Raw genomic sequence first — 27,533 nt, 5'->3', positions numbered from 1 at the left:
ATTCATTCAGGTTCATTCACGCTAAAAACAACTCCCTCCATCCCTAAAACCCAGCCCCCTTCTCCCATTAATACCCCACCCTACCCTCAATTCATCTCCCCCATACCTCCTATTGCCATTACCCACACACAACTTCCCCTCTTGGCGGCATTCCTTCAGGTTCATTCACGCTAAAAACAACTCCCTCCATCCCTAAAACCCAGCCCCCTTCTCCCACTAATACCCCACCCCACCCCCAATTCATCTCCCTCATATTTCCTATTGCCGTCACCCACACACAACTTCCCCTCTTGACGGCATTCATTCAGAGGTTCATTCACACTAAAATCAACTCCCTCCATCCCTAAAACCCAGCCCCCTTCTCCCACTAATACCCCACCCTACCCCCAATTCATCTCCCTCATACTGCCTTCACCCACACACAACTTCCCCTCTTGACGGCATTCATTCAGAGGTTCATTCCCGCTAAAAACAACTCCCTCCATCCCTAAAACCCAGCCCCCTTACTCCCCCCCCCCCCCCCCCCCATCTCTCATGGGTTTGTTCACCCTCAACCCACCCTCTTACCCACCAATACCGCACCCTACCCCTAATTCATCTCCCTCATACTTCCTATTGCCTTCACCCACACACAACTTCCCCTCTTGACGGCATTCATTCAGAGGTTCATTCCCGCTAAAAACAACTCCCTCCATCCCTAAAACCCAGCCCCCTTACTCCCCCCCCCCCCTCATCTCTCATGGGTTTGTTCACCCTCAACCCACCCTCTTACCCACCAATACCCCTAATTCATCTCCCTCATACTTCCTATTGCCGTCACCCACACACAACTTCCCCTCTTGACGGCATTCATTCAGAGGTTCATTCCCGCTAAAAACAACTCCCTCCATCCCTAAAACCCAGCCCCCTTACTCCCCCCCCCCCCCCCATCTCTCATGGGTTTGTTCACCCTCAACCCACCCTCTCTTACCCACCAATAATACCCCACCCTACCCCTAATTCATCTCCCCTGGAGTCATTCTTCCTCTTGCCCTCACAACTTCTCCTCTTCACCCCGTGTGTCTGAAAACACCTCCGCGCGGAGGGGTTTTGCAGCCAGCGCAGTGAAGATAAAGAAGGAAAATTTTCTCGCGCGGCAGCAAGCAGGATGTCTCTAGACCGTCTTGACAGGATTACTTCAGGGTAAAAACAACTCTCTCCATCCTCCATCCCTAAAACCCATCTCCCTTATTCCCCCCCCCCCCCCTCATCTGTCAGGGGTTTATTCACCCTAAAACCACCTCCCTGTCTCCCCCCTTTGCCGCCAACACCTCCCCCCCCCCACCCCTCCCTGCAGTACAACTCTTACCATTTGCTTGATACTTACAGTGACTGATGACGAAGCTTCGCCTTGATTTTACTGATTTGTCACAACGGGGAGCGAGCCTTCTGCGAATCCATCTCTTGATAGTATAGAGGGATAACTGTAAAGAGCGATGTGTGTGTGTGTGTGTGTGTGTGTGTGTGTGTGTGTGTGTGTGTGTGCGTGTGTGTGTGTGTGTGTGACTGTGTGTGTGTGTGCGTTTGACTGTATCAAAAAACAAAAAAGGTAGGTTGTTGGAACGTTTGTTATTGACAAAACAATACATTCACAGATATTTCGACCCAACGAATTATATATATATATATATTATAAATATAAATAAATGTATATTATATAAATGTTCTATACAATATTCACCTCACCACAGCGAATTATATATATTATTATTATCTATATCTATATACGGCTTGTGTGTGTCTGTCTGTCTGTCACTTCGCGATGCACGGCCAAAGTTCTCGATGGATCTGCTTCAAATAATTTATTTGGTGGGCATATTCAGGTAGACCCCGGACACAATCTGGTCGATGAAAATTTTCAACACGTGCTCTCAGCGCGCAGCGCTGAACCGATTTTGGTTTTTATAGTTTTTCTGTACATCCATTCCCAGTAACTCTTCCTTATCTTCTCCAGTGTTTTGCGCGTTTATCTCCCTTCCTTCGTGTGGCGTCAATCGCGTACGGTGCGCCACTCAACCGGCGTACGGTGCGCCACTCACCCGGCGAAATCGGGTACCCGGCGAAACCGCCTACATCGTTGTCATCAAATAAAATGACAGCCAATGTGAACAGGAAACAACCAGAACCGCAAAAGGTATTCGGCTCTACTTCATCTAGTATTATATATAATTATTATGATTCATTCGCTCGGCTTCCTGACGAGTGGACGTAAACTGATAGAACTATCAAGATAAGTTTTGTGTGAATATTTGTTTGTCTGTTCACTTAAAAGACCGTTGGGTCGAAATATCTGTGAATGTATTGTTTTGTCAATAACAAACGTTCCAACAACCTACCTTTCTTGTTTTTTGATTCTGAATTTTGGAACGTTGGCAGTCTCTGTTTTTGGATTTGTGTTTGACTGTGTTTGACTGTGTTTGAGTGACTGTGTGTGTGTGTGTGTGTGTGTGTGTGTGTGTGTGTGTGTGTGTGTGTGTGTTTGTTTGTGTGTGTGTGTGTGTGTGCCTGTGCTGACTGATGGCAATTGGAGTGAGCTAATAGTTATACCTCGTGTGGTGTGGAAAGGACGATGAGTGTTATGAGTGTGAATGTTTGTGAGCGTGTTTATTATACGTTATTTTTATAATTAACCAAAATGTCATATAATGGTAAAAAAAAACCAAAAACATGTATGTATCGATCGATTTAAATTAGAATTCCTTTTATTTTTTACATTTGAACGCACAGAAACATGCACTCTTTTGTAGTTTTGGCTCGCCGCCTAAATAGGGATTTTTGTCGGACAGGGATCAAAGAAGGGAAATTCAATGTTCAATCAATACATTTGTTTTTGTTTGTTTTGCTCGGGGGTAGGAATACTTTAAACGCCATCCTCTCCACACATCCCCCCCACCCCCTCCCAAATTCAATCCCAACGTTTTACAAACAAAAAAAAAGAAAAAAAAAGACTACACCGTTGTTTTTCATCAAGCCCTTAAAAACATGCCTACATCGTTGTCATCAAATAAAATGACAGCCAATGTGAACAGGAAACAACCAGAACCGCAACCTACATTATCATTATACCATTGGCCATACAGTATCACGCTGAGATATGACGGAACATTCGTACCGAAAGTGACAATTTTAGAGATGACAGTGATCTATGAAAAGTTCACTTCTGAACTACATTGTACAACATCAATGCATACTGACAACGGCATTGTCAGGGCACCACATACACACACATATAAAAGGTCACTGTCCACTGCTGCAAAAACGCAACACACCAACTAAAACAGCGGAGAAAATGCACGCATTCCTCTACCATAACAACGATGCCAGACCTTTCACGCTTGCTTTCTTGCTGGCTTATGTGAGTTCAGTAGTTGTTCCTTTTGAACGGAAATCAGTAGTTTTCTTTTCATACGGAGTTCAGTAGTTTTCCCTTTCAAATGATCATTGATAGTAACAAAAACTCTTATCTTTCGTGTTTTATCTTCTTTTTTGACTGTTTTACATGTAAGCCGGCAATCGTGCCAGCCCGGCGGACAGAGAAGAAGCAAGACAGAGCGAGCATTCCTCTTGCCGCTGACGAAATTTCACTCTTACGTTCTTGATAGGTATCGTTAGCCATGTAATGTACTTTTTTTTCCCCCAATGATCATTGAAAGTAACACTGAAAAAACAACACAGTAATAAGTATACATGAAGGATATATAATCTCTTTGTTTATTGTTTGACTCTAGTAGGCAATCACTCCGTACCAGCCGCCACGGCGTAAGATATCGCAGGCATTCCTCTACCGCTGGCAATGGCATCGTTGCCAGAACAGTTTCTGTCTTTCTGCCTCCCTCCCTCCCTTGCTGTCTGCAAGAGTGTTGTTCATCTGACCAAGTCAAGTTCAAGGTCGCACGGGAACCATCGCTAGCCCAGCTCAGGTTGTTGACATCCAACGAAGAGGAGCGATTTCAACTCCCCTCTCTTTCTCTCACACACAACCACCATTGTGGATACACTTCTCTCTCTCTCTCTCTCTTTCTTTCTCTCTCTTATCTCTCTTTCTCACACACACACGCCACAATTGTGGATACACTTCTCTCTCTCTCTCTCTCTCTCTCTCTCTCTCTCTTTCTTTCTCTCTCTCTCTTTCTCACACACACACGCCACAATTGTGGATACACTTCTCTCTCTCTCTCTCTCTTTCTCTCTCTCTCTTTCTCACACACACACGCCACAATTGTGGATACACTTCTCTCTCTCTCTCTTTCTTTCTCACACACACACGCCAAAATTGTGGATACACTTCTCTCTCTCTCTCGCCCACACACATGCCTCTATTAAACATGCATCTCTCTGTCCCTGTCTCTCTCTCTCTCTTACACTTATTTATTGTACATGCTCACCCATCTCTCCAACTGGAAATAATGCACTATGTAGACTGTTCTCTATGTCTGTCAATATGTCTCTCTCTCCCCCTCTCTCTAACACACCCACACACCTCTACACCCCTATCGTACATCAGAAATTGTGAAAGAAACAATTGAAAGTCAGCAGTTTTCACGAGTTTTCATTCACAAGCACCTGGGAAATAAATCTCATGTTCCCCAGGCAATAAATCCCCGGTTACCATAGTTGCAGGAAGCAGGTTATACATGGATATTCAAAAGCAAACCCAATAGAAACGCTCGGGGATTCTTCGGCTCTTTTCATTGGTGTTTCCCCAGACCTAAACAGACGACACGACACTGCTTTGCAAAGTTCCCAAAACGGCCTTGGTCGATAAAGATGAAACAAAAGACGATATGGTCCCCTTGGACCAACAAAAAAGCTGGTCTGTCAACAAGCCACCAAACATCTTTTATTCCCCCCTCTGCTTCTTTACCTCTGTAAACTTGTAGAGCTAGTTATTTTTCGATAATGACCCAGCAACCAAACAAATAACGAGCCAGCAACAGCCTGAATCCTCGATAGTGCAATGGGTTGAGAAGCTGTTCTGTTTCGGTACTACTTTTGCGACTGAAAAGTTCCGAACGCTCTATACGTACGAAGTATACATCTCTGGAGCAAACAATACAAACATACCGCATTTAAATTAACAACTACAGGCCTGAACACATGAATCTCCATATAAAATCCATGAGTTCGGTTGTTTTCTGAATCTAGATGATAGATCTGCCTTGCACAAACCGTTCATCACAAGCGAATTCCCAAGACAAGTAACTCATACTCTAGCGACAAGAGTAGTTCCCCTTCTTTTAACGCAGTATCTTCGACAACACTGACTGCAATCCGACGGTCAGTTTTCAACAATATTTCATTTTATAAACAGATCACACGCAACCAAATGCACACATCTCATCAATTTAAACAACATAAAGCGGTTTCATACACTAGTTTCCCCAGAAAACTGAACTTCATACAGTAATTAACGTTGGAACACGGGTGCAAAAGTTCGTCTGCTAGTCCCATTTGACGAAAGAACATTATCCTAAGATAATACTAAAACATAAACAGAACACACAATATCTGCCTTTACCGCCATAGCAGAATAACAGCATATCTGTGTACTTTATTTTAGTCCAAAACAGGGAAACTGACAAGAAGTGTTAACAGAATGGAATGATTTGCACGGAACTATACAACCTCGCATTAATCGATCGCCTGCGCAGGTTGACTGGTTGAGTGATTCGGATTCGATCAAACTTTCGCACAAAAACTCCTGTTTTCTTTGAATAACTGAAGAAAGGAGGAATAAAGAGGTTACACACCTCGTCTCAGTGATTATTAAAAATAATGGTCTCAGTTCGCGGTCATGAAAAAGCTCGCTGAAGCTCGCATTTTTCATGATCCGCTAACTTCGACCATTATTTTTAATAATCACTGAGACTCGGCATGTAACCTCTACTTATTCCCCCCTCTGCTTCTTTACCTCTGTAAACTTGTAGAGCTAGTTATTTTTCGATAATGACCCAGCAACCAAACAAATAACGAGCCAGCAACAGCCTGAATCCTCGATAGTGCAATGGGTTGAGAAGCTGTTCTGTTTTGGTACTACTTTTGCGACTGAAAAGTTCCGAACGCTCTATACGTACGAAATATACATCTCTGGAGCAAACAATACAAACATACCGCATTTAAATTAACAACTACAGGCCTGAACACATGAATCTCCATATAAAATCCATGAGTTAGGTTGTTTTCTGAATCTAGATCTGCCGTGCACACACCGTTCATCACAAGCAAATTTCCAAGGCAAGTAACTCATACTCTTGCCGACAAGAGTAGTTCCCCTTCTTTTAACGCAGTTTCTTCGACAACACTGACTGCAATCCGACGATCAGTTTTCAACAATATTTCATTTTATAAACATACTAGCAGTCAGGCCCGGCTTCGCCCGGGTGTTTCTGATCTTCCCTCTCTCTCAGAAACTTCTAGAATCTTATTCCAATGAGAATAAGCAATAGATGAAAGTGTGAGCTCATACATTTGGATTAAAAGGCTGGGACTGACAGTGTGAAAGCATCACCATCAACACACTCTTTTTGCTGAAAAATAACTTTTTGACTTGAGTTATCTCCTTTTCTTAGGAAAATTCTAGATACTTGAAAACCAGGTCTAACATCGACTCTATATATTCTGTAAAGACTGATCAGGCGTGCCTGCATTAGAAGAGATACCTCCCTTCAATGTATACAAAGTAAGAGTTACCTCCCTTTGCTTCTAGAAATTTCCTGAACTGTCCGGTTAACTTTTTCTTCTTCATTTCTTCTCCTCATAGGAGCGATAGAGAGTCTGTAATATCACTGGCATTATGTGCTTGCTACATGTGAACACCAGGCACTGAACTGGCCTTGCACAGCAGGGGGCAGGGTTAGTGTGTGTGTGGGGGGGGGATGATAGCGGGCGGGGGGTAACCCTTGAGAATTACACGGTATACTGGTTTGATGAGAGTTACCTCCCTTCCGTGGGTGACAAAGCATGACTTACCTCCCTTGTACTATGTAGACTGTATTGATAGATGGGGAGGGTCATTATCCGAGGAAGGAAACAATGTCTGGAGAAACTAAAACCCAGGTGCACATCTGCGGCACCTAGGGAGTGTGCATGCAAAATATCTTGTTCCTGCCTCTTGCCATCTCTGAGGTATGGCGACCACAGACACACAGACACTCTCTTTTATTATATGTATAGATCACACGCAACCAAATGCACACATCTCATCAATTTAAACAACATAAAGCGGTTTCATACACTATTTTCCCAAGAAAACTGAACTTCATACAGTAATTAACGTTGGAACACGGGTGCAAAAGTTTGTCTGCTAGTCCCATTTGACGAAAGAACATTATCCTAAACGATACTAAAACATAAACAGAACACACAATATCTGCCTTTACCGCCACAGCAGAATAACAGCATATCTGTGTACTTGATTTTAGTCTAAAACAGGGAAACTGACAAGAAGTGTTAACAGAATGGAATGATTTGCACGGAACTATACAACCGCGCATTAATCGATCGCCTGCGCAGATTGACTGGTTGAATGATTCGGATTCGATCAAACTTTCGCACAAAAACTCCTGTTTTCTGTCTCAGTTCGCGGTCATGAAAAAGCTCGCTGAAGCTCGCATTTTTCATGATCCGCCAACTTCGACCATTATTTTTAATAATCACTGAGACTCGGCATGTAACCTCTACATATTGTCATCATTTTCACGAGTTTTCATTCACAAACACCTGGGAAATAAATCTCATGTTCCCCATGCAATAAATCGAGGTGGTGAATGGGTTTGAGCTTTCAGGTGAAACGTGGATTGTCAAAGTAAAAGCCAATCAGGCTGATTGTTTGATGTGTGGAACCATCGCGGCTTTGGATTTGTGTTTCCGAGGACGATTGTAAGCATTCACTCTCAAAGACCCAATCAATGTTGATAATTACCGCAGCCACTCATGGTCAATTTGCAACTTATCTCTGTAATCGCAAAATCCACAACGAAAAGTCATAAACACTTAAAAAGAAAAGAAATATATATATGCTCAACACTTACTGAACTCACACGTAACTGTGATCGCGCTCTGTACATTTTCAGACTGGAAGAAAAGCGTCAACAAGCTACGTTTGACGTCACATACAAGGTTGACGTGTTATCTCGAGCTACTGTGACGATGCTTTGTGGCCCGGAGTTGGATTCTAAAAATTCGTCTGCCTGTGGGTTATTGTGCATTTTGTTGCACAACCAAAATGATGACAAAAATGATGTTTGGTGGCTTGTCGTCAGACCAGCATTTTGTTGTTGGTCCAAGGGGACCATATCGTCTTTTGTTTCATCTTCCACCAAACATCTTATAATATTCATTCTCTCTCTCTCTCTCTCTCTCTCTCTCTCTCTCTCTCTCTCTCTCTCTCTCTCTCTCTCTCTCTTTCACACATCTATTGCACCATCTATCTCTCCAACTGGGAACAAGTGTACCATGCACAGACTCTCTCTCTTTCTCCCTATCTCTGACCTGACTTCCGAGGCACTGCTACTACGCAGATAATAATGATAGTTTGGGTCTATCCTGTAAACTGTTTATCAGCCCGAGTAAACCAGCTGTGAACACTGCAATAACAGACCCTCACGGACAATGGGGGAGGTAATAACCTGGGGAACGGGGCAAAAGGGGTAAAAAAAATGGTTACAGAAATGATATCGAATGGAAATGGTAAAGTGAATGTAGATCTAACAATTGCATCATGTTATACCTATGTACGCCTCTGCATAATGGAGCATTTTCAAGTTGAAAAACGGTAGAATTTAATGTGCCCTCACTGGCCAGCCATAGCTTGGGTGATTTGTTTACCATGGGAGACAACTACAACTTCGTTTTGTGCGAGCATTTGAAGCAGAACTCTGCACGTCAACAAATCTTTGGTAAGGCCAAAAAAAAATTTGTCTGTTTAGGGTAACATGACCAAAAAAAGTAGGGTCGGTAGGTAGGTAGGGTTTTTTTCTTTTTTTATTTTTGTGTGTGTGTGTGTGTGTGTAAATGCTATGTTGGCTGAACATTCACTTCTTATATTTGATGAATACATGTTTCAAAACTAACGTATAAATAAAACAGAGAGAAAGGGAGAGAAAGAAACGCCAAATGTCTCTTTTTAGCATTTTTATCTCTTTTTTTTTTTTTTTTTATATCAAAAAAAAGTTTTTGGGTCGGCGCCAAATCGATAGGGTCGGTCGGGTTACCCTAAACAGACAATTTTTTTTTTTTGGCCTAAGTAAAGTATTTCGTCTTTTTTGTGCGATTTATAGTTTGAATTAAAAAGTTGCCACTAAACACTTGCAATATCAATGAATATTTCCGAGGTTTTACTTTGTTATAGGACAAATAAACGATCGGAAGCGATTGGAAGCGATCGATTTGATACTGCAGCAGACGATGCTTTGACAGTCTGTAATACGCTGCAGTGTTCGCTCGAATATATGTTTTTAATTCTTTTTTTGTCTTTTTCTTTATAAAAATGATCTAGTTGACTACTTTTCTTGGAATGCGCAAGAGGATGATAATCAGCAGTAGCTAAATATCTGTATTTTACTGTAAATAGGACCGAATTGTTTAAGCCGACCTTCACCTTCACGCCGGCGCTAATGTTTTTTTAGGTCACAAGTATGGCTCGCGAAACAGATCTAAAGCTGCAGAGACAGTGTTGTGTATAAAATAGATTCACCGGAAAAAAGACATTATTGTACTTCTCATGATCAAACAATGAGGTAATTTAGCTACATGTATATTCTAACGTTGCCGTGTTGAGAACTGGGCGTGCGAGTCTGTGTGCGTGTGCGTTTGTGTGTGTGACGGGAACGGGTGCGTGCGTGTATGCAGTGTGAGTGTGAGTGTGAGTGTGTGTGTGTGTGTGTGTGTGTGTGTGTGTGTGTGTGTGATTCCCTGCCAGATTAAATGTCTAAAGTGATATAACACAGAATGACTCATACTCAGTTTAATTTATTTTGCAGCTTTTGTTCCAATTACAAACCATGGCGCTGTGTGTTTTGTGTGGTGATCCGCTCAACCTTGGAGAGAAGACTGTTGTGCCAACAGACAGAGGAAGAGATCTATACCATAAACAAGGCTAGTCTGGAACGTGGTGATGCCGTTTGTCTATCAGAAGGTGAAGCAGTGCACGAGGTTTGTCGTCGCAATTACACGAATGCACGTAACATTCAGAGCGTTTTGAAGAAGAAAGCAGAAAAATAGAACGCTTTATCAAATCAGTCTAGCACAGAATTTGTGCTCACAGTAATAATGTTTTGACTTTGCTAAATGTTGCCTTTTTTGCGGCAAGGAAGCAAACCTTGACTCGCGCTCTCGTCCCAAAGTGTATCCAGTTAGGACACTTGACTTTGAACGCACAATTTTTCAAGTTTGTTCGCAGCGCTGTGATGAATGGGCAGACATTGTACGAAGCAGACTGGAGTTTGTATCAGATTTGCCAGCTGCTGATGCAGTCTACCATGAAGGAGTTTACAGATGATGCTTATAGCCACCCGACGATGAAACAAGAACTTCAAAATTATTTTGGTGAGCAGCTCATCGTCACGGAAGTCAACGGCAAGTCAAATGTCGTAACATTCAGGAAGACAGCCTCTTCAAGTCTTCATAACTTTTATGCAAAAAAGGTCAAAGATGAGGATGCACAGAAAGAGCTGATTCTCAAAACCGCTGCAGAACTGCTAAAGAATGACATAAGAGCAGTGCCGACATCCCGTGCAATGTACCCCAGTGATGATGACATTTCATCGCGTGGCGCCAAATTAGAGTTTGTTCCAAAGTCCTTACAGATTCTTCTTGAAAACATCTTCAGTGGAAAGGAAACCAGCGTGAAAGTCTCATCGATTGGACAGGCAATTATGCAGGCATCTCGCCCACGATTGTTGCTGTGTCCCCTGCAGATCGGACTAGCTGTGCAAATGCATCACTGTTTTGATTCAAAGTTTCTCATTGACACATTGTATTCTCTGGGATTCTGTTCATCGTACAAGGAGGTTCTGACCTATGAAATGAATGCTGCCGTTTCAGAAAACAACGTTGCGTTTCAAGTTGATGGCCATTTTACCCAATATATCGCAGACAACCTCGACCACAACACAGCAACACTTGACGGGTGCAACACATTTCATGGAATGGGAATGATCGCCACTGTCACTCCGACCATCGGGAAAACAGACAGGATCAGAAGAAGAACTGACGTCAAGCCAGAAGAAATAGTGAAAAGAGCTAAAGTTGACATTCAGTACTACAACAGACAAGCGTGTGATGGCCTGCTGAAGCTGAAATTTGAACATCTTGAAAACGTGTTTGTAGAAGATGTAACATCAAAGGTGGATCTGCTGTGGAAAGCTTGCTGGCTGTTGCAACCCGACAGACCATCTTGGTCTGGTTTCATGCAAGCCATCCACAAGGGCAGATATCCAGGACAGTCATCCATAATATTTATGCCGATGATCGACATGAATCCCAGTGACACCTCGTGCATATTTTCTACCCTGCATTTCATCAGTGCTCAGGCAAAGCGCAGCAACACGACACCTGTGTTGACATTTGACCAACCCTTATAGTGGAAAGCTCTTGGCATCATCTCCAGTGAGCCAGATGGCAGCGACCTTAAAGCCTGGCCATTGTCCTTCGCCTTGGACCCTTCCATCTGGAAATGAGTTTCCTGGCGTGTATTGGCCATCTGATGGAAGAAACGGGTCTTCATGAAGTGCTGTCTACTGTGTACGCACCAAACGCAGCGAGCAACATGCTTCAAGGGAAAGCTGTGCTGCGTGCCGTTCGAGGACACATACTTGTTGACGCAGCACTAATTATGCTGTTGCTGTCTGACATATTCCGTGTGCCACTGCCACTGCCCGAAAGTGACACAGAAAAGAATAGAGATAAAAACACGCAAGATGAGCAGACAGAAACACTTTCGACCCCTTACGAGTCTGAACTCAATGTGAACCAAGTTGACGCACTGAGCATCAATAAGGACACTGCTGTGCAGCTTCACGGTGTTCTAGAGTTAGAAGCAGCCTCGATGAAGGAACTCAGAAACAACCTACAGTTGCAAACACTTGCTGAAGTGTTCCTCCAAGACAATGCGACCTTAGAGGATATCCTATCAGCAGGTGAAAAGGCGTTAGTGCTGCTCTACAACGGTAGTTCCAGAGAGGGTCTCGATGAACTTCGCTACCGACTCTTCTGTTCAAAGGTAGCTGTTGGAACAACGTTTGTGCAAATTCACACTCTGCCACCCACCTCAGCAGCTGCCCGATTCCACAGCATGCGAGTGTACTTGCAAGTACAAGAATGGATGGGACTCAAAGTGGCCATGGATCCCACGGACTACGGCTGGAAACTTGAGCATGGCATCCTTGTTCCAGTGACAACAGATCTGCCGGCAGCACCAGCCGATGTGTTAACTCGCTGCACATGCAAAAGTGGTTGTGACACAAAGCGGTGTAGTTGCAGGAAACACGGACTAGAGTGCACATCTGGATGTGGGGAATGTCGCGGTGTTGGCTGCTGCAACTCGCCTCTACTGTCTTTTGAAATCGAGAGTGAAACATCGTAACCATCATGTTTTCCTCAAACGGTAAGCCTATTGTGTTATGCACTCTTTTCTTCACCTGTAGATGACTTTGAATGAAAGCCGTCCTAGGAAGTATTCTGCTGAAGAAGACAAAGGGATAGGAATAGGTATAGTCATATTAAAGAATGCGTATTTCTTTTATCGTCCGTACGTGAACAACGCATTGCAATGCGTTATTGTTCATTTCATTTTCATTATTTTATTATCCCAGGGCTGGGAAATTCGGGTAGCTTCCTCCAAATGAAAGCTTGCAGCAACAAGTGTGGTGCTAACCAGGTGTGCGCGTGTTAAGGTGTAATCAGCTAACTGCACTAATAGCAGAATGACCAAGGTCTTTTACGTCTTACTGTGGTGACACGGGGGTGGGACATGGATACCGTTTCTTAGTCTGCACATACACTTGACCCTTGTCCGTCCACCGGCTTAATAAAGTGTTCCTTATAGATGATGGTAGGCTAATGAAGCGGCGTAGAGTGGAATTTTGCGGCGTTATTGGCAGAAACAAGGGTTTTTATATGTGACGTAATCAAACCGTCATAAAAAAGTTATGCAGAGGCTGCCAACGGTATAACTCGTTGGGAATGTTGAGACAAGCTATCTAAATGCGTTGCAACAAAAAAACTTTCTGTAACCATTTTTTTTGGGTCTAAGCATAATTCTGGACAGGCTCCCCACGCTATAAGGCTAAGACAGAGAATTATTTGCTGGTGAAAAATAATGGGCAAACCATCCCCTTCTGTACGTTTTTTTCTTCTTCATTATCTTAACCTTTTCTCATATCCGTATTTTGCTCAACTTCGATTTTAACTAGGTACCTTGTTGTCTTGCATAAAAAGCACTGCAGAAGCAGCTGTCGATTCCGCCAACGCAGCATCATCACCCCCCCCCCCCCCCCTTCTGTTTTGTCACGATGTTTTAGTAAAAAATACCGGGAGGAGTTCTTCCTTTGTTGAGAACCACAGCCACAGGAGGGAACATTATTTTTGTCCTGATCCTTTGTTTTCTCTCTTATTGACGTATGCTATTTAACTTCATAATTCAGACTCCGTTTTATACCTGTTTTTTTAAAATAATTTTATTTGTGTATGTATGTGTGTGTTCAACATGTTTTTTTATAATCTCGTCTCAGCGGCAACCAAAACACTGGTAAAGAGAATGAAAACGTGGCATTTCCACGAACAAAATCAAATTCGCTGAGGGTGGATTCCAAGCCATAAGCTGTTGCTGTCGGAGTGAACTTTAATCCACCTCATTACATTAAGATCATTATCTACGCACATGGAAGCATCATATTTACACAAGATAGACTGTGACGATGGATTAATTCTAACATAAACAAAATGGAAAGATTGGACGAACCAACATAAATGGCATTCATCATGTCATTCCATCCTGAACTCAGGTAAAATGAGTTACTTCCCTTCGGGTCTCATTTATCCCTGACAAGATGCCTTTGTTTTCCTTCTCTGGAGAGGAAATCGATTTTTTTTCTCCATATTTAAGAGCTTTTCGTAAATGTGTTATTGATATAAGCAGATTCGCGATCGTCGATAACGATTTTTCATGGTGTTGTGTAATTTTTAGATTACAAAGGAATTGATATGTAAGACAGTTTCAAGCGAGCGATCTTTCGCGGATGAATTTACTGTGCAAACAACCCTAAATATGGCAAAAGTGTCACGTGATAATCAACTTTGGCTACGAAGCAGACGACACTTTTTTCCGTAACCAGTTGGGAGTGATGCAACAATATCACGGTCTCCTTCCTACAGCAGTCTCAACATTTCGACTTGTTTTAACCTTAGAACGATGTCTGTATCATAACTGTGAAGAACAGAACGGAGATCACTGTCGAAGTCGGCCAATCTGCAATCACTTTCGTCTCAGTTCGTCTATTCTCAGAAACATTAGCGAAAAACATGAGAGATAACTCTGTATTCTTATTTTGATAGATTCCGCGCAGTAATTATGCATCCGGTCAGAGAGATATGCCGGCGATACGGCATGGACCGCTGATGATCAGAATGCATGTCATTCATGATTCTCTTTGCTGGGGGGGGGGGGGGGGGGGGGGGGGGATGGCACTGCGACCAAAGGTACAGTAACAACACCAATGACACAACAGCAACAGCAGGAACAAACTGGACGTTGGGAGGTGGACATGTTATTGTTTCCAGTGCCTATCCATGAAAACTGAACTTTGCTTCGGGATTTGTTCCTCTTTTTTACGGGGTGGTTGCGAGTGGAGGTATTTTTTCTGTCTCTAATTTTCTCAAAAAGCTGCAAGTCAAAATACGGATAGACTGCTTACATTCCAAAATTCGGAATACAAAAAACTGTTTTGAATTATCGGTTATTCGAACGTTTCATTATTGATCTATTATTATTATTATTATTATTATTATTATTATTAATATTATTATTATTGTTGTGGAATTATCAAGTGGGTCGACGTTTTGTAAAAGTAACGTTTTGCTTTGTTCAAAAAACCTAAAATTCTTGTTTTTGATATAAAACTGCTAGCTCGGCAGTACAGCGGCTCCAAAGCTTTTAAGACGACGACTGCTTCGTGCAAAAAGCACAACACTATACGTCATTACGTGTATCTGAATTGCACAAAACAATCTCAAATTGTCAAAACACGAAAACAACCTAGTGATTGATGGTTTGATATCTGTTGCTTTTTGGGTCCAGCGGACCATATAGGCCAAATCAGGACCCCACAAGTTTAACATTACACAAATTTATATTAAACCAATTTCAAAAAACTACAAAGTCAGGAAATGTAAAACTATTATCACAGGCGTGGCACCATGGTGCCTCTTCTCTTTCAAGCAGGTGAACATGTGTTATAAGTGTGACCAGTGTGTAACCTAGCCAAAACACTTTCTTCTTTTCTACTTGAAGCCATCAAAACTACACAAGATGACGCCCTGAGCATAAAGGTGTCAGCCACTCATCCCCTGGTCACACATGACAAACTCGGAATTCACCATATTTGGGGGGGGGGGGGGGGGGAAGGTGGAGAATTGTATGGGTTAGAAAAGGAAAGTGAAAGGGCTTTGGGGAGGCAGAAATAGAGAAGAGACAAGAAAAGATCCTAATTAGGTTCACGGCATCGAGAGCGATGCGACCTTCTCTCAGAAGTTAGTAGAGAAGGCTCCCCCCATCCACCACCCGGGGAACGCGCCTCTACGCCAATTAGGGGGCGCGAGGAAACAACCTAGTCATACAGTGAACTGAGAGTAAACAGCGTAACGTCAATCCGCCAAGACACAAACACTTCAACACTACAGCCAAACTGTTGCATAACCGTTTCATCGCCTCACACAATCCGCTTACAGCATTACTGGTCACTCTCAGTGTGGTCGCTGCCTGCTAGTCATACAGTGTAACTGAGAGTTAAACAGCCATCGCCTCGCCCACCGGTAACGTCGGCCATAGATGTGTATTCCCAGTCAGTACACATCTATGCGTCGGCCCAGCGCTTTAAACACAAACACTTTAACTGCATAACCGTTTCATCACCTTACACAATCCGCTTACAGTGTTTACTGGTCACTCTCAGTGTGGCCCCTGCCTGCTACAAGCAGTCAAGCCTAACTCAGTGTTGCACAACCGTTTCATCACCTTGCACAATCCGCTTACAGCGTGTTTCTGGTCACTCTCAGTGTGGCCCCTGCCTGCTACAAGCAGTCAAGCCTAACTCAGTGTTGCACAACCGTTTCATCACCTTGCACAATCCGCTTACAGCGTGTTTCTGGTCACTCTCAGTGTGGCCCCTGCCTGCTACAAGCAGTCAAGCCTAACGACAGCGGTTAATCCTGTGAAAAACACGCTGCACTGACCAGTGGTTGGCTTGCAATGACTAGCTGTTGTCGTGGGTGGGTGGGTGGGCAGGGAAAAGAATGTGCATTCTCGTCAATATGTGTGTGTGTGTATCAGAATCAGAATCAGAATTTATTGTCATTAAAGCACAGAGCCTATTGACACATACAAGATACATAAGTACAGGAAAAAACAGCAATATAACATAACATACATGAAATACAAAACCAAGTGGAACAGGGTGAACAAAGAGGAACTGAAGATGAGCATAAGTTATTGAAGACAGTTGGAAGACGCATTGCATCTGCGTAGTTGAAAACAATCGTACACATATTTTGCCTTTGGATGTCGCTGTCAGTAAACAAAGAACTGACTCTTATTTCATCACTGTGTATGAGAGCGTGTGGCCAGTGGTTCTGTCACGTGGGGCCTGCAATGACTACCCTGTTGTGGCTGTGGGTAGAGAAAAGAATGTGTAAACTCGTGTGTGTTGTGTGTGTATGTGTATGTATGTGTGTTTGACGCTGCGAGTGTGGCCAGTTGTTCTGTCATGGCGGGCCGGTAATGACCAACTCGTGTGAGTTTAGGGGTCATCGAGCAGGGGAAGGGATGTGCACACTCAAGAAAATCTTCGGACAGATGCATGTTGTAATGAATGTGTGTGTGTGTGTGTTAGGAAACGCTGCCGTTGCTGAACTTTAGTTCAGTTTTGTGTGTTGCATGTAGTTGACTTATTTGTACTTTGTGGGAAAGTACCGATATTATATTATTTTGTAAACACAATATTTATGTTTGGACGAGAATGCAGGTGAACTTTCTAGTCCTGTCAAAACAAGTTGTTTACCACGTTGTTTTGAGTCGTGGGTTCGTGGCGTTTGCTCGGATTAAGTGCGTCGGCACTTTTGATGTACGTCACAGAGAATGTCACTATTCTAGTCCATGGACAGTTCATCCAATTTTAGTTGTATCATGTTCGGTCTAGAATATTCTCGAGATTGAGTATTTACTATATAGGCCAGCGCGATTTGTATGTTAAAAAGGCTTCTACTTTGAGTTCTGCTACGATGTGCAGTTGTATGTATGGAATGCTAAATAAATCCTCGAACTCAATTTGACGAGTTTTTGTCTGCTGCTGTGAAGACGGGCAACGTAGAATAAAAAAACGCTCGCGCTGGACCCGAGTACTCTTCAGACTGGCTCGCTCAATAAATATAAATGTTTGGAATGTCTGTGGTGTGAATGTTGGTTTCTGACCAGAAATGCAGATCTATCTCTGGCCGATTCATAGATTCAACCTACAAACTGCGACCTCATCGGTGATCAGATGGCCAAGCAATGCGTGAAATCTTTTATTCTAAACCCTTATGGCTCGTTTCGACAAGCATTAAACGGATGAAATTAACCACATGCAGTTTATTCTTCAGAAAAATGCACACAAAAAATGGGTTGGGTTCGGTGATTTGTACATAAACGTCTTCCTCGCGATAGATTCGCTTATTATTTTGTCTTATGAAGCCGTCATCAACACGAACACAATGATTGCAGAAGCAAACTCTGTACCTACACGACCGAGACACAAGACTGATTATTTCACAGCTGCATTGTGAATAGAGAACAAAGACGTTTTGGGTAAGCTTACTCACGTCAGGTCTTCAATGACAAGCTAGGAACAGACGGAAAATTCCGAACAAAAGTAAATAACGTCAAAGTCTCTTTCGCTTTGCGTGTAACTTTGTCATGACGTATTTTTGTGTGACGCGTTCGGCTGTTCTATCAGCTCAATGGCTGCGTGTTGCCTCGCCGGTGTGAACTCCTCCTACGGCCAAGTCGTTTTTGTGGTTTATTTCGCATTTAGGTCCCAGGTAACATTATGATCAATCGGACCTATTATCAAGTTAGTGTATCAACTTTTGAACGAACTGCGCCCAGTAGTTTCCCAGCAAAAAGCTGTTAAGTGGAGAAAGACACACACACAGACACACAATTAAAATCTGCTGAGCCCAAGTACTAGCGTACTCGGGGATAAAAGAACACAACTATACGACATTTGAGAACTTCGTCAATCTCAAGTGTCGTGTAACAGTGTGTACATGCTGAAATGACCATTTCCTCGGTCACGCTGGGCCTGTAATGACTAACTTGAGGTTATCAAACTGGTGAAAGGAACGTGCCAATGCCGTCATTCTTGTCGGAGTTAGTTACCCAGGAAAACCCTCTACGCCAAGGCTTTGGAAATCACACATATTGTACACCCCCTGTGTATCTCTCGCTCTCAGAAATAAACTCATGCCAATTTATACCTCTTCTAAGTCAACATCTTGAGTGGGATGTTTGACATCCGGAGGCACTATAACTTCGATGTTTTTTTATATTTAGTCAAGTTTTGACTAAATATTTTAACATCGAGGGGGAATCGAAACGAGGGTCGTGGTGTATGTGTGTGCGTGTGTGCGTGCGTGTAGAGCGATTCAGACCAAACTACTGGACCGATCTTTATGAAATTTGACATGAGAGTTCCTGGGTATGATATCCCCGAACGTTTTGTTCATTTTTTTTATTAATGTCTTTGATGACGTCATATCCGGCTTTTCGTGAAAGTTGAGGCGGCACTGTCACGCTCTCATTTTTCAACCAAATTGGTTGAAATTTTGGTCAAGTAGTCTTCGACGAAGCCCGGACTTCGGTATTGCATTTCAGCTTGATGGCTTAAAAATTAATTAATGACTTTGGTCATTAAAAATCTGAAAATTGTAAAAAAAAATAAAAATTTATAAAACGATCCAAGTTTACGTTTATCTTATTCTCCATCATTTGCTGATTCCAAAAACATATAAATATGTTATATTCGGATTAAAAACAAGCTCTGAAAATTAAATATATAAAAATTATTATCAAAATTAAATTGTCGAAATCAATTTAAAAACACTTTCATCTTATTCCTTGTCGGTTCCTGATTCCAAAAACATATATAGATATGATATGTTTGGATTAAAAACACGCTCAGAAAGTTAAAACAAAGAGAGGTACAGAAAAGCGTGCTATCCTTCTTAGCGCAACTACTACCCCGCTCTTCTTGTCAATTTCACTGCCTTTGCCATGAGCGGTGGACTGACGATGCTACGAGTATACGGTCTTGCTGAAAAATGGCATTGCGTTCAGTTTCATTCTGTGAGTTCGACAGCTACTTGACTAAATATTGTATTTTGGCCTTACGCGACTTGTTTGTTATGTGGAATTACCACCCCCCCCCCCCCCCAATTTTACCCCACACACACAAAAACATAAGAATTTAAATACCTCTTCAAGACAAAATCTATATAATATTCCCCCCCCCCCCCCCCCCCCATTTGACGTGACGTGGAGTACTGATCTATAGTGAAGTTTGGTGTCTGCGCAGCTTATGCCAAAGCATTCTGATAATCATCGGTCCACACTATCGCTAGACCCGAAGGGAAGTACAATGTAACTCATTTTGACTTTTCTTTATTTGGTGTTTAAGTTTTCAACCACGAAGGTTATATCGCGACGGGGAAAGGGGGGAGATGGGATAGAGCCACTTGTCAATTGTTTCTTGTTCACAAAAGCACTAATCAAAAATTTGCTCCAGGGGCTTGCAACGTAGTACAATATATTACCTTACTGGGAGAATGCAAGTTCCCAGTACAAAGGACTTAACATTTCTAACATGCTGCTTGACTAAAATCTTTACAAAAATTGACTATATTCTATACAAGAAGCACTTAACAAGGGTAAAAGGAGAAACAGAATCCGTTAGTGGCCTCTTACGACATGCTGGGGAGCATCGGATAAATTCTTTCTCGTCCCAACCAATATGAATATGGGACTCCCCCTAACCCGCGGGGGGTACTCATTTTGACCTGAGTTCAGGATGATGCCAAAGGTCAAACCAAAGCAACAGCTGCCTCAATAAAATAGCGCTGAGAGTAACAACGGAAAACGATAGTAGATTTTAAATCAGTTTAAACTGTTGCAATTACACAAGAAAACATAATTAAACAAAGGTATACAATTTTTTTTTATTCAATACAACAGTTCACACGAGAGGTTGTTAATGTAACACAGCTGGACCACTGCTGAATGAACAGACAGAGCCAGCAGTGTCAAAGTTTCAGGAATGTTTGCCCACTTCTTGTTTATGGCACAAACACACACACACAGAAGTAACATATCTGTCCGCAGCCTTATCATATCAGTAAATTCATAGCACCCTAGAACAAGTTTGTCCGACATAAAACGCTAGTTCAGCAGATAAGACCGCCACTGCCGCCAAAAGAGAAAATAAATTTATTATTTTCCCCCGGATATAACTCAGACAGAGTTCTAAAGGGCATCGTGAAATCAAAATATGATGGGTACCCCTCGAATGTTATTGTTTAAGGTAAACTTCCCCTCAGCCGACATTATGTACCGTCACATCAGTCCAGGCTTGTAGTTTTACATGGGCTTAGAAATAGACAGATAACACACACAAGTCTACAGGCCGACTGCTTTCTGTGCAGAATAGGACAGACCTGGGAACTCTTGTTTTGCACTTGGAGTATTCTTAAACAAACTTAGTGTATTATCCGTTAATTAAGTTTACGAATAGGACTATTTACACAAAAAATCGTTAATGACGCCCTTGTCAATTTGTTAAATTAGTTCAACAAAATATCAACTCTACACCGTAGGCAGCCAAGCTGTTGATTTTCGGTTGGTGTCCAAGTGGGTGGATGGTGTAACCACATGTCAAATCTGAGTTGATGTTGAGAAGAAGGACGATATTGTTAACGTTGCGGTTTGTGCGCGTTGTTTGTTTACTCCAAACCACGGTCACAGCTTGCGACCTTTGAGCTTCACCATCATTCACGGTCTTATTGAGTTTTCCACATGGGTAATGGGGCATTAGGCCATCTCCTGATTTAGCCCCATGTGATGTCAGCCCAGTCAGGTTCATCGTCACACTGAATTAATGAATAACAAAATGTTTACTCTTCTAGCAACAGAGAGAGAGAGAGAGAGAGAGAGAGAGAGAGAGAGAGAGAGAGAGAGAGAGAGAGAGAGAGAGAGAGAGAGAGAGAGAGAGAGAGAGAGAGAGAGAGAGAGAGAGAGAGAGAGAGAGACTTATAGTTATACTGGCCCAATAAGGTGGGAATTTAACAGCAAAACACAACTTTTCATCACGGCAAAACGCCACTCAGTCCACACCAGCAATTACCGCGAATCGAACCGTCACCAAATACCAGTAGCATCAGTGGATCACTGTGTATTGTTTACTTGACAAATAATTCCCAAAACAGAGGGACTGCTAACGTTCCAAAATTCAGAAAAGAAAAGAATAAAATGGGAGCTTATTGGAACGTTCAATTTAGGAAAAAAACAAAACGTTACTGCAACCATGCGGTCTTTTAAATGGACAGAGAGACAATCACTTGAAACTAAGGTCATTATCTGTATCGTAAGTGTTTGTCTGACTGTCCACTTAAAGGCATAGAAAGCTGATGACTATTCACGCTAATTGCTTTACCCACAGCTGGAGACATGCTAAATTAAGTTCCCTGCAAGATATTGTGGTCTAGGACCCATTAAATGTTGAGATATATTTGAATTTTTATTTTGATCTAGATCGTCCTATCTATAGATTTGCCAACAGAGGGAACGTTGACGCAAGGGAAATAACTCCGCGTCTTTGTTGACATCCTCACTTTTTCAGAGGCTAGAACAAGCTGTAATGCATGTATGGTCCGCGCATTGCGACATATCGTCATTATATGGCCTTATGATGCATTTGACATCGATTGTGGACAAACTACACATCGTAAACACGGGAGCGAGTTAGTAAGCCTTTAAAAGACCGTTAGGTCGAAAGTACGGTGAATGTACCGTTTTTACCAGTGGCACTCGACAAAAATCTCCAAAACAGACGGACTGCTAACGTTTCAAAATTCAGAATGGACAGACAGACAACTCACAAGCACTTGAAACATTATACATGTATCATGTGTCTGTCTGACCACTTAAAAATACCGCTGGGTCGAAGTAGAGTGACTGTAACGTTTTGGTTTGTCACAAATGAAACGTCCCAGTGACCTTACGGTGCTTACCTTTCTTGATTTTTGATTTTGTTTTCTGGACGTTTTGCACACGCTGCCCTACTACCTGTCTGTGAACCTCAAACTTTCCTCTCGAGAATTCGTGCGTTAGTCATCAAACAAAAGATTGTCAACAAGATGTTATCTGCTGGAGGATTTCCAGGAAGATCTCTAAATTGACTGCGTAACCGTTTCACCGTTGAAAGCTAGATCAAACAAGAAATTCCTCCGAGGTAGGAAAAACACCCCCGTCAAAGGGAAATAACCTTCTCAGTTGGTGGCAGTGACTGAGTGAGAATGGTTATTTCCCTTTGACCATTAAGATGTCCCTCTATAAGTCCTTGTATAATCTTAATCCACCAATAACTCCCTAAGGCCAAAAAAAAATTTGTCTGTTTCTGGTAACATGGCTAAAAAAAATAGGGTCGGTAGGTCGGGATTTTTATTTTTTTTTACTTTTTTTTTTTACCCCCAAATGTAGACCAATAAAACTAACTTTAAAAATCGCGCAAAGAGACTGGATTCACTATACATAGAGACAAGACACTCAACACATTTACAAATCGTCAGCGGACTTTCGTTTTCACACGTTTTTGTTGTTCATTTTCTCACCCTGTCCTTTACCACCACCAAAAAAAAATAAAAACATTTGAGTTTGGAAAAAAAAAGTTTAGGGTCGGCGCCGAAATTTAGGGTCGGTCGGGTGACCAGAAACAGACAATTTTTTTTTTTACGAGGCCTAACCGTGTGTTTGACTGGTCCCAATTTTTGTAAGGACCGTCTCAGGAATGTATAGAACCTGTTCACCAAGTTTGGTGACGATCGGTCCGTTCATTCTTGAGATCTATATATATATATGCGAACACAAACAAACAAACACATCGAGCGAAACCTATACCGGGGGTGTAATAACAGGCTTCTTGGAGAGAAAAAAAAGACCTGTTTACCACCGGGGCTTGCTGGGGGTCTTTGTGTTTTGAGATTATATAGTGTTTATTTCTGCACTGTGGCAGAAACTTCAGTAAGATAACAATCTATCCGAGAATTCTTTCTTTATTTGGTGTTTAACGTCGTTTTCAACCACGAAGGTTATATCGCGACGGCTATCCGAGAATGCCAAGCTCAGAAAAAAAGCAATAATAAAACTGAATGTCAAGAAATACAAGCTCATATTTTAATTAAAAAATGCTTATTTTTTCAAATGTCAGATAAACCTTAGACTAAAGTCAGGAAAACAAAGGTGTTCGTTTTCACCACAGGGAAATATTTGAGAAGAATATCATGGTGCAAGTTCATATTGCAGCTTGCTCTTCAAATATCCACCGCTGAGTAAAGTGCACATTTCAGTCCCTTACTCAAGTTACTGTGAGGCACATTCATCAAACCATTGACAACGTTGAGGAGAGTGTACATTCATTTTTAGCATAAATGTATACTCTGCAACAGTGTCAACGGTCTGAATCTGCCCTACAGTTATGAACTTTACCTGTCATTGTGCCACTGTTAGGAAAAAAAAATTGGTGTGGTTACGGTAACATAGCCAAAAAAAATAGGGTAGAAGGCAGGCAATCACTTTTTTTAAAAACTTTTTTGTGTACAAATTAAACCTACTTGACAGGGAAATAAGTGTGCGACTCGGGCGCTTTCGCTTTCATTGCGTTTTCTGCACTCGTTTTTTTGTGTGTGTTTTTTTTTTCTTGACAAATGTAATAAAAAGTTATAGGGTCGGCCCCTAAAAATAGGGTAGGTCGGGTTACCGTAACCACACCTATTTTTTTTTTTAGGCCTTACCACTATTCAGGCGTGTGAAACAGCTGCAAAGTTTTTTGTGTGCATCTTGTAAGTAACTTATGTAATTGTGGGGATTTAAAGCTACACTGTCGGCAAAGACTTTTAAAGGAAACAAAACCCAAGGTGTTTGGCTTTGAAAATAAGAGAAATGTTCAAATATCAAGATTTGAAACTGTCCGTCAGTTACACATTAGCTGCAAACAATAACTTTGAAACCAGTGAAAGAAAACGTTCAAAGTAAGAACTTGTTCAGTATCAAAGGAAGACAATGCTAGCATTATGGCATCATCATTTGTGACCCTCCACCACGGAATGAGTCGCATGTCACCTTTGCGTGATTTTCATATTTTTACATTTTCCTAAAGAGTTTTTTTATGCTCTATGCAGTGGTAAAACCCGTTTTAGAAAAGAGCGACAATTGTTTGAGTTATAAGCCTGTGACTAAGGTGACCCTCACACTGTTACCAGACACTCCCCGGACTTCTATTAAGCCTAGCGCAGAACCGCACGAGGTGACATGCGACTCATTTCGTGGTGGAGGGTCACATTTGGCTTATTTGGAACTGCTGTGCAGTGCCCATTTTAAAACCACAACAAATCTGAGTAAACAAATATTTCTTGTTATAAACTATAAAGAAAGTATTCATGAGAAATAAGACAAATGTACCTTTAAAGACCTCTGACAAATGACCAGGAAATGTGAGAAGTCAGAAAATGCCGGTATTCTGTAGGGGGGAGAGGGGGTAAGAAGAGTCTAAAATCAAGGGACAGGAGGAAGGTGTCTTAAAGTTAACACTTTCTTCCCCACATATGTTGACCAAGTTTGTTTTTTTTAGCCGAGACCAGCTGTGCAGGTCACTCAGAAGTGTAGTAACTGTGTAGTAACTGTGTATCAACACGCTGGAATGCAGGCGTTAGATGGACGTTAGAGGAAGCGACTGAAGCTAACAGTCTGAGCGGATATATATCCATACCTGGTCAGATAGAGACATATGACTATGAGTATGAGTGGGTTCGGATATATCCGTACCTGGGAGACAATGAGTTGGCTGCCACCTGATGCCCAGAAAAAAAATGTGACCATGGCATGTGCATAGCTGTCCCATTTTCGGACCGATATATAATTTAAAAAAAAAAAGAAGCCTGTGCAAAACCTAAAATTAGACATGCGCGGCCTTCAAGTGTAAGTAGCACAACTACTCGTCCTCTTCCAAATACCAACTAACTACTCTTCTGGCAAACGTTTAAGCTCAGCGGACCGTTCACAACGCAAGAATAACAGTACATACTCTAACAGTACAGTCTAGCTGTACCTGTTAGGCTGTACCTGTATGTCTCCTTCAAAGAAAAAAACTACAAGTCACAAGTAATTAATTTCTACCTTCTGGAAATAAACCAGTGAATGCACTACATGGAGGTGGTGTGGGGGGAGTTTCATGCACGTGCACAGGTAAAGTCTCATTTAAATACATGTACAGTACTGTATGCATTCACACATGTATAATACAATGCAAACAGTACCTTGAAATTCACAGCCTTACAAATTACATAAGAGTCAAGTGAAAGTGAAATAAACAGCCCATGACCTTTTGGAAATCCCCGTCTCCAGACACGAAGAGTAAGACAACTAAAATGACAGATCCGACGTCAACATGGCAAACAAGCCAAAAATGCAGAAGAAAATAAGACAGACAGGGGGATCATAAGGTGAAACTAATTGGGGCTACTGTCTCGACAACTGTCTGTTACTGTCGACAGAGAGAGAAAAAACAACATCAACGACAAACTGACTTACCTTCAGCTTTTTCAGAAAGCCGGTCCTACGAATATCAGAACCCGGCGTCTCAAAAAGTCGGACACTTCGGTGGCTAATTCGGTCGGAATCCATCCTGAATCTGTGAATGAATGAATGAAGGAAGAAACGGTGTGTGTACACAGCCTAGCTAGCCCTTGGTTTTACAACTTGGCGATCACGGCAGAACACAACACATGTCTGTGCGCTCTCCTCCGTTCCAGTCACAATCCAGAGCGGCAAGAAAGAGATGTACATCCATTCTAACACACCGTATCTTTCGGGGAGACGATGAATGGTCAATCACCCCGTGCTGCTCCTCGCAATCCCCCCCCGAGTGTGTTTTTCTTTTCCGCACACAACACACGTAGCATCGATGTTTTCGACGTCTGTCTCGCCAGACGAATCTCAACGCACGTACCTCCGATCACAAATAACTCGTGGTACTTTTGAGGCCTTGACACGCTGTTCGTTTTTCTTCTGTTCCAAGCAACGACGATTGTAGGCGGATTGCAGACAGTCGAACCTAACCTGTCGTACGAACAAGAGTCAAGGACGTTTGAGCACAGCCGTCGCCATATTCCAAGTCACGTGGTATTGCCTTACTTGTAAACAGCCTGCACGCATGCGTCTGCGAAAAGGCGAGCGGTGTGGTCGAAGTGATAAGATCCGCCGCTAGTTTGTATTTCAGTACCGCGGAGAATGACATTTCAGTTTGGCAGCGCTATAAATAAGACCAGCACTTTAGACAAAATATGCCTGTATTAAACAATAAATGTTCTCGAATATCCGAAGAACAGTTGTGTAATTACTAAAGATTTTAACAGCGTAATATATAAAGACGAGTGGCCGAACTGCTACGGCCGCTGGGGCAGTGCGCGTGTGTGTGTGTCTGATGAGTGGTGGGGATGAAAATGCCGGAAGAACTGAAAGGGGAATAGCCGTACGTACGAACTGCACGCACACACACACGCACGTACGTACATACATACTGTCATACTGGCCGGTGTAGTGCGTTCAGATTTCCCCTGCGTTCAGATTTCCGAATCGATATATAGGGGAAGGGCTCCTAATATGGACCGGCTCCTAATATGGACCACCTCCTGTTCTGACAAACTAACGGCGCTAGAGCGCTCAAAAAAGTTTTATTCGCTGTATTCACCCTCTCTGGATAACTTGCAGAAACACAAACCTCAAAACCGTTAGGATTTTTCTCTTTTTTTCACTAGTTTTGGCAGCGTTCACTCTAAATTTGTCGCCAAAAACGGGACTCGTTTCTGTCCACAGCCAAAGCTTTTATCACACACAAATTGCTATATATGACAGCTAAGTCAGTATTTGTTACATTTTAGCAGCGCTGACCCCGAGTTTCTACTGCAAACAAAAAACA

At 42.3% G+C, this 27,533-nt stretch overlaps 1 protein-coding gene across 2 annotated transcripts in view; it reads right to left on the bottom strand.

Annotated features, from left to right (window-relative positions):
* The window catches only part of LOC138979964 (insulin receptor substrate 1-B-like), an 84,668-nt gene extending 57,835 nt beyond the window's left edge, over positions 1-26,833 (bottom strand). For both annotated transcript variants that reach the window (XM_070352727.1, XM_070352728.1), the window contains exon 1: positions 26,147-26,833. In XM_070352727.1, coding sequence (XP_070208828.1) covers positions 26,147-26,239 — 93 coding nt within the window. In that variant the 5' untranslated portion in view covers positions 26,240-26,833. The remainder of the gene's footprint in view (positions 1-26,146) is intronic.
* Positions 26,834-27,533: the final 700 nt, after the last annotated feature.

Source organism: Littorina saxatilis, linkage group LG11, assembly GCF_037325665.1.
Source record: "Littorina saxatilis isolate snail1 linkage group LG11, US_GU_Lsax_2.0, whole genome shotgun sequence".
Taxonomy (NCBI): domain Eukaryota; kingdom Metazoa; phylum Mollusca; class Gastropoda; order Littorinimorpha; family Littorinidae; genus Littorina; species Littorina saxatilis.
The sequence above is the reverse complement of the archived record's forward strand: the minus strand, read 5'-3'. Positions and strand labels throughout refer to the sequence as shown.